At 35.6% G+C, this 8,723-nt stretch overlaps 1 protein-coding gene across 1 annotated transcript; it reads left to right on the top strand.

Annotated features, from left to right (window-relative positions):
- The first annotated feature begins 5,508 nt into the window (after positions 1-5,508).
- LOC132190428 (beta-amyrin 28-monooxygenase-like) lies at positions 5,509-8,402 on the top strand. Its single transcript, XM_059605420.1, has 4 exons — positions 5,509-6,024; positions 6,556-6,994; positions 7,576-7,763; positions 7,917-8,402. Exons 1-4 carry the CDS (start codon positions 5,509-5,511, stop codon positions 8,214-8,216), a joined length of 1,443 nt encoding a protein of 480 aa, XP_059461403.1. The 3' UTR covers positions 8,217-8,402.
- Positions 8,403-8,723: the final 321 nt, after the last annotated feature.

Below are 8,723 nucleotides of genomic sequence, written 5' to 3'. Positions count from 1 at the left end.
ATGCCAAATATTCCTACATGAAAAAGAGAGAATATAAACATAAATAATTAAGAGTATTAAAAAGATTATATACTAAGTTACTAAAAAGATAAGAAATCAATGATATTATAATATTATTTACCCGTTCCCAAGGTAGTGTTGCTCGAGTTATTTGGGGCTGCTGAACAGTTATGGAGCTTGAACTTGAAGGTATAGAAGAAGCACTATACTCCATAAAAATGCTCTTTAATTTATCACTAACATTCATATACTGTGTAGAATTCATAACTCCATAGATCTTCGTATAGTAATAATTTACAAGATGAAGCTTGTAACGAGGATTTAAGATAGCTGCAACAGCCAACACTTCACTGAAGTCCAACCAATACTTCTCAAATTGAGAGAGCATTTGAGTTGCCATTAAACTCTTATGTTCATCTTCACTCACAACGTCTTCCTTCAAGCTCACATAAATCATGGCAATCACGGGAAAATATAAGTTGGCAGTGGGATGCTTAGTACCAGAAAAAACACATGTAGCTTGGTAAAAACAAGCTAAGAAACTTTTGATATTATCCACATTTTCCCACTCAACTGCAGTAGGACAATGCTTATAGTTTTTATCAGTCATCTCCAAATAACTAAAAGCACGCCTATAGTGAACTGCACTCTCAAGCATTAGATATGTAGAATTCCATCTGGTTGGCACATCTTGTTTTAACCTTTTATGACTGTCCAATGACATTTGATTCACTGCTTGAAGAAAACTTTGCTTTCGCACTTGTGATCCCCTAACATACTTGACGCTATCTCAAACCTTTTGGATAGCATCATTGATCTCTTTCAATCCATCTTGCACTATCAAATTAAGAATGTGAGCACAACAACGCATATGAAAGAAATCACCATCACAAGGAAGGGCTTTTTTCATGTTCAATTTATCTTTTAAGAACGCAACACAACTATCATTGGAAGAAGCATTATCCAATGTTATACTAAAAATCTTGTTCTCAATCCCCCACTCTTGTAGCAAGTTATATATAATATCAGACAAAGAGATACCATTGTGTGGTGGGGGCATAAATGAAAAGTTTAACACCCTCTTCGTTAAGACCCAGTCTTTGTTAATAAAATGTGCAGTAAGGCAGATATACCCATCAGTATCAAAGAAGTCCACAAATCAAATGTTAAATAAATCCTCCCAGGACAAGCATTCAACATAGATTTAACCCTTTGTTTCTCACTCAAGTACATATTAACCAAATCAGCTTTACCAGTATTTCTAGAGATAAAAGGTACATCAGCACGCAAATATTGATGTACTGCTCTTACACCATCATATTCAACATATGAAAAGGGCAAATCATGCTTAATAACCGCCGCAACCAACAATTCTGTATATTTTTTAGGATCAAATTTAGAGTCACTTACCCCTAGAGATTCTGCTTTTCCAGCTAAAAGCATTTGCCCAACATCACGACTGTTTCTCCCCCCGCAATTTTTACTATGCTTTATTAAATTTCCAGTTCCATATGAACTTCGAGCCCTATATTTATTAGCATACGTCTTGCATTTTGCCTAAACCTCCGGGTCATTTGGATCAGCATTAGGAATGATCTCATAATATTGCCAAACATATGAGGTCTTCCTATGCATCTTTCCCTTTTTCTTATTCCCCATAGAAACAGAGTCATCTCCTAGTGAATTTACTTCAACAACATCGTCGTCAATTTCAAATGACTCGAATGCCTCTTGAACAATTTCTTCATTAGTCCTCTACACACATAACAATTAGTTAAAGTATATGCTATCAAGTAGTTTAATAAGATTCAATGACTATATAACAATTACTTGTCAAAAATTTGGTGCATATTAAATGGAAAGCCTTATTTTGCCATTGATGCACTTTACATCATTCAAACACTTCCTCCATAGATCATCTTCTTTTAATTTGTATGTACTATATTTTAAAGACAACATCCAAAATTCCAAATGGATAAATACAAATTTTAAAAAATTAATTATAAAATGTTAGACCATTCACTCTCTCTCTATTATTCCAAATTTCCATGGCTTTCAAGTTTCAACTTTAGCAATATTTCACTTTGATTATGTACACAAAATGTTTATCAAATTCTAGCCACATCTAAGCATGTTCTGAATACAATATAATCAACAAAGTAGAGGCGGATTAATAATTTAATGCTTACTAGTCTACTAGTCTAAAAACAAGCATACCAAATCAATGAAATCATGCCTATAACTCTCTAGTTTCTACCTAGCCAACAAACAGTCTAAAGACAACCAAAAAATGCATTATATATTTTACAAATCATACATTATCAGTATTTACAGTGTACACACAAAAAATGCAAAAGAAATGAAAATCAGTAAAATCTAAAAAAATAGTAATAATAATAAAAATCAAAGCAAGAGATAGAGAGAATCAGAGATATACCGCCATACCGGAGAGTCGGAGCATGAAGAATCAATCGGAAAAATGAAAAAGAAATCTAATGAAATCAAATAAAATAAAGTAAAAATCATAAATAAAGAAAAAAAAACAAAGAACAACAAGAAAAAAAGAAACAATTAAAAATGAAATAAATGTCAATCCTGGATTCACGACAAAGGATTCAAAAGAGTTAAAGAAACCGAAAATCAAACTTGGTCGATAAACAATCGGTGGTGACTAGCGATTGGTGGGGTAGTGGGCCATTGAGGTTGTGGTGGCGTGAGTCTGCAGTGAGTAGTGTTTGCGTTGTTTAGGAATTAGAAGAGGAAATTTACGATTTTAGGGTTTCCGCGCTTTCAACATTATTCTTCTTTGGGTTGGGTTGGAGTTGCAGCTTGGGGGATTTTTTGATTTTTATTTTTTATTTAATAAGTTAACAGTGCGGGTCACCGAGAACTGCCAGACCCATTAATTTAAGCGTGTCTGGCGGGTCGACCCGTGGACTCGCCGGGTCGACCCACCAGACACGAATTTAAACCGGGTCTTAATCGGGTAGACCCGATTAAGACCCGAACCCGATAAGCCAAAACCCAAAACCTGCTAACTTCGTGTCGGATTCGCGGGTCGTGTCAAAATTGCCGGCCCTACTTGAAAGTTAACTGGGATGCTGGCTTTGATAGGAGAAAGGCCGAATGGGTTTGGGCGCAGTGATCCGGGACCGGCAAGGCAGAATGTGGGCTGCAAAATGCCAGACCAGAGACGGCTATTTGGTCCCACAATGGGGGAGGCACTGGCTGCTCTTATGGCGGCCGAACTATGTGTGGAGATGGGCATTAGGAAGGCGGTGCTTGAGGGCGATGCCAAGAATGTTATCACTGCAGTCATATCGCATGAATCTGACGATAGCATAAGAGGACATTTAACGGAGGACATAAGGGCCACGTTGCGAGATGTTCCTTGGTGGGAAATGTGCCACGTTTGCAAAGAAGAAAACCGAGTAGCACATGTGTTAGCTGCTATAGCGGTGACAAAAAATTTGAATATGGTGTGGTTCTCCAACCCATCGGAATGTATCTGTGAACTCTTGCAAGCAGAGATTTCTGCTTTGCCTTATTCAATATAAATGCAACAGTATGCAACTTTCAAAAAAAAAAGAAGACAAAAAAGAAAGCGTGTGATCACTTGTGCAACGTGTATTTGTATTTAATAATATAGAGGTCAAATTTATTAACATTATTGGGCTCAAATTTATTAATTATAGTTTGAACAAAAAACATAGCACAAGTACAACGTGCATTTGTATTTAATAATTATTTTTTGATCATGCCACTACTATTAACCAAATAATTAAGGTTGGCAATATTAATCATACTGTTATGAATGATCTTCTAAAACGGTATGAATATCTTCTAAAATATTTAAGATAAGAATTTGATATCTTATAAAATTTTGATAAAAAAAAAATAATAAATAGTTGTCATGTGAATTAACAAAAGCCTCACTAAAGCCTAAACTCTAAACACTATTATGTCAAAAAAAAAAAAAAAAAACTCTAAACACTACATTAAAAATCTACTTTGGCACAAAATTATATTTAAAGCACAATTATTTTCCAAAACTAATTAATAACAATGCTAGGGCGGCCGCGGCCCGGCAGTGGGGTGCTCCCTTGGGTTTTTATTAGTATTTTTTTTAAAAAAATTTTATGTGGCAAAAATGTTAGTGTGACACGAACATTCGTTACTTTATTGGACAAAAAAACACATAGAATGATTCATTTCAAATTTGTGACAAACCTAAGAAATTAAAATAAAATAAAATAAAAGCGGAAAGGTCACAAAAGGAGCGTTCACTAAAAAAACCTAAAAAAAATATAATAATAATAATAATGCATGGGAGCAGGAGCAATAACTCAAAGCCTACTTGTACAACACATGCATACTACTTCAAACCTAACAATTTCTAGCAAATGAATAATGACAAATAATTTTATTTGTGTGTCGGTAATTCTATTTAATAGACTCTTGTACTATTGTCATACAAGAGGATTAGGTGTCAATAAAAGTCACCCCTAGATTAGCAATTTTTTTTTAATAAGTGGTGATCCAATAATAAATTTTTATTGTTACATTATCAAATTGTACGTCAGTTGTACAAGAGTCTACTAAATAACATTACAATATGTGAATATTTGTTTCAAGAGTATTTATGTAAATTAGTTATTAAACTTAGGTTGTTTTCGTCATTTCACATGTTTTTAACGATTTTAATTAACGCCCGGATTTTTTATGAAAAATTAGTAGTTTAATGCGGCTGAATGTAACAGGTGCTAGCTCATCAGGGCAACTTGTGAATGAGTACCAGTTCATTTGGGGAAAAAGTTAATTTCAAAACCCTAGTTTTAATCTTAAATCAACATGAACAATAGTTTCTTGGTGGTGAAAAGGACAACCAGCTGATATACACCTTTCTTTTTTTTTTTTTCTTTTCTTTTTGATATATGTTAGAACAGTTTTCTGCACAGTGGATGCACTTTCTTCTGGGCCTTCTAGATCTTTAACACGTAGTAGTCGGACGCTCTAGATTGCTACAAAAGAACAAAAGCGTCAAAGATTCGCCGGCGTTTATGCCGTGGAAACTCTGATGTCAAAGTCAGTTTCTAAGAGAAAGATTATGCTTCGGCGCACAATAAGTCAATATGCTCAAAGGGGACTGATTGAGCTCAATTCTTTCTTATAATCCAGAAGAATATATCTCATATTAAGAAGGTCTCCCGTTCACCTAGTGTAAGAGCTTCCTTTATAGACTCCAAAATGGAGATAAGCTTGTTGACTCTTTAGGCAAGCATCATGACTTTGGAGGCTTGATAGCTTTCATCTAATCCTCTGGAGTCAAGATTGATATATAAAATACTTTGATGACTATTTAGGTGAGATTGAAGACTTTGGAGATAAGCCTTAGATATCTTCCTTATAATATCATTATTATAATATCCCAGGTATGTTTGCTAGCTGGTCCTTGCCTAACACCAAAGTTGCCTTTATTCATTGTCGTTTCTTGTGAAGTAGAGAGATATGGACATCTTCCATTGGTTTCTTCTTCAGCTTCTAATCCTCTGCATTTCTCTTCCCTTCATCTTCCGCATTTACAGACGCAAACCCATTTCCCCCAAGCTTCCACCAGGCAGAAAAGGATGGCCTATCATAGGTGAAGCTTTGGAATATGCCATGGCCAACAAAAATGGCACTCCAGAGAAATTCATAACCGATAGAATGAGAAAGTACTCACCAGAAGTGTTCAGAACCTCCTTGCTTGGAGAGAACTTTGCTGTCTTTTGTGGTGCTTCTGGGAACAAGTTGTTGTTTTCAAGTGAGAACAAGCTTGTCACCACATGGTGGCCGCGCTCAATGGAGAAAATGGTGCTTTTTCCCAACTATGTTGGATATTCTGCCAAAGTAGAGACAGCCAAAATACATGCCCTTCGCCCTGAGTTTCTCAACCCAGAAGCTCTGCAACGTTACATACCCATCATGGATTCCGTGTCAAAACAACACTTGGAGACAGATTGGTCCCCTTGTAAACAAGTGAAGGTTAGTTAAATCACCGCTTATCTCAAAAACAAAAATTTATAACACTTTCTCTCATGTGTAAACTCAAACACTCTCATTCAATAAGTGAGGTCTAACACGTGAAATATCAATTGACTGAAATGAATGAGGGTGAATTGACAAAGACAAAATTCAAACTCAAGACGTTTGCTCTAATAACATTTTAAATTACCACTTATTTTAAAACTTTAAGCTAACCTTGTTAGAATATTTTATCTTTATTATATTTCCTTGTACATAGGGTTTATTCCCGTTATGTTAGAGGAAGTCTATGGTTTTTTGTTCACAAATTATTGTCTCTTTATAGATAGAGAGATGTGTAATACATGTTCAATATAATAAAAATAACGAATATACAAGATGTACCCATACATTTCTCTCCCCTTTCACTCTCTTTTACTTCTCTTTCATATTTTATCATTTTATATTTTTATAAAACGGTTGAATTTAATTATTTAATTAATAATAATCTCAAACAAATGGAGCATAAACTAATCATTTAATTTATTACAGGTTTTCCCACTGTTAAAGAAGTACACATTTGCAGTGGCTTGTCGGCTGTTCTTGAATATCAAAGGCCACGACCAAGTATCGAGACTTGCATATCCCTTCAGTCTTGTTTCTGCTGGCCTCATATCCATTCCTATAAATCTTCCGGGCACAGCTTTCAGTCGTGCAATTAAAGGAGGCAAACTCATTCGTAAGGAGCTTTTGGGAATCATTAGAAAGCGAAAAATGGAGCTCTCAGAGAATATAGGGTCTGCACAAGTAGACTTGTTAAGTCACATGCTCCTTCGAAGGGATGAGAATGGCAGAGGAATGGAGGAGAAGGAGATCGCTCATATTATTATAGCTTTCTTTATCGCCAGCTACGATACGCTAGGTGCTGCCATTACAGTCGTCCTAAATTTTCTGGCGGAGTTTCCCCAAGTATATAGCAACGTCTTAAAAGGTACGTTTCCAATAAATGAGACCCACTCGAGTGAAATGAGAGGTGATTACCCAAACTCACTTAAGGAAAGACCAAGTAGAACGTAGCGGAAGACTAAGTAAAAACAATTAAAAGCGTCTGCTTAAGGACAATAAAAATCTATAGAGTGCTTATAAAAATTGCAGATTTTTTTTTTCCTATTTTATATTAAATGCTTTTTAAATTGCAATGCTGAACACCTTACGTTTTGCGTTATCTTTTAAAAACGCAGATTATTCTTGCTAAGTCACAATCTCAAACGCACCATAAGTGATTCAATTTACCTATTTCTATCATTTTGAGCTTTTAAAATAACTGGTAATTTAACATGGTATTATAGCCAAAGGTTCTGAAATCAAACTTTGACTCGGTAAAATCATTCCATCTAAATTAAATATTTCTCGTGTTGGGCTTTACGTATTAAAAGAAAGTTTGAGCCTGTACGTGATGGTGAGTGTTAAAGTGTTAATTAAGTGATTAAATTTACCTCAAAAACATATATACTTGCTGCTCTATGGGCCGATAGTTCAATTTGATATGAAAGTGGTTTGTTTGGTTGACAGAACAAAAGGAGATTGCGAAGTCCAAAGGTAAGGATGAATTGTTGAATTGGGAAAACATTCAGAAGATGAAGTATTCTTGGAATATGGCATGTGAAGCAATGAGGTTAGCACCACCTGCTCAAGGAGTATTCGGAGAGGTCATAGCTGACTTTAGTTATGCAGGTTTTACAATTCCGAAGGGATGGAAGGTATATATGTAACAATTATGCAAATACAAGCTAACAGGGACGGAATCAGGATTTCTCATGAATGAGGCTATCGCCCCCGCCCCCTGGTTCCGTCCCCGGAAGCCTAACTAGAACCAGCTTGGGATTTACTTTTGTGAATCTATTTTCTTGCAGACATACTGGACTGTAAATTCAACACACAAAAATCCAGAATATTTCCCTGATCCAGAGAAGTTCGATCCTTCAAGATTTGAAGGGAGGGGGCCTCCACCATTCACATTTGTACCATTTGGAGGAGGACCTCGATTGTGCCCTGGAAAGGAATATGCACGAGTAGAAATTCTCACATTCATGCATAATGTGGTGACCAAATTCAAATTGGAGAAAGTAAATCCGAATGAAAAGTTTATATACAATCTATCACCTATTCCAGAGAATGGTCTTCTGGTTCACCTACACCCTCTCAATAATTAGTGTCAAGAGTTGGTGCCTCAAGTTCTAAACCATGTTTAATAAAGTTTATACCAGAAGCTGTCATATCCAATAAGAGTACACCCTCAGCAATAATTTGTTATCTGCAGGCATGTTACATTTCAAAATACGTTGTCTTAAAAATGCTGTATTTTGTTCTTTTATATGACACAGGATTTTAATTTGATTCGTAAAACATTTTCTTTGCCTAAGCATGTTAAATTGGTGAAGTGCTTGCTTCTTAATTACATCATTACTCTTGTTAAAGTTTGAATTTTTTTTTTTTTTTGCTCCGAACACAAGAAGAAATGCCACAGGGTACCTATTGGAGGGTTCATTGATAACCAGAGCATTGCAAAGGTCCTATACCGCAAAGTCAGAAATAAATTGTTAGAGACAGAGAGTTTCAACCCCAAGAATGAAATTGAAATTGAAATAGCCAAGGTCCTTTACTGCAAAGTCAGTATTAGGTAACTTGATGATCGACTCAACAGCCATAGGATATGACCC

The sequence above is a fragment of the Corylus avellana genome, chromosome ca8, assembly GCF_901000735.1.
Source record: "Corylus avellana chromosome ca8, CavTom2PMs-1.0".
Classification (NCBI taxonomy): domain Eukaryota; kingdom Viridiplantae; phylum Streptophyta; class Magnoliopsida; order Fagales; family Betulaceae; genus Corylus; species Corylus avellana.
The sequence above is the reverse complement of the archived record's forward strand: the minus strand, read 5'-3'. Positions and strand labels throughout refer to the sequence as shown.

Coding starts and splice junctions, on each gene's coding strand:
- LOC132190428 (XM_059605420.1), top strand. CDS start 5,509: ATGGACATCTTCCATTGGTTTCTTCTTCAGCTTCTAATCCTCTGCATT. Junction 6,995..7,575: donor ATATAGCAACGTCTTAAAAG/GTACGTTTCCAA, acceptor TTTGGTTGACAG/AACAAAAGGAGATTGCGAAG. Junction 7,764..7,916: donor CAATTCCGAAGGGATGGAAG/GTATATATGTAA, acceptor ATTTTCTTGCAG/ACATACTGGACTGTAAATTC.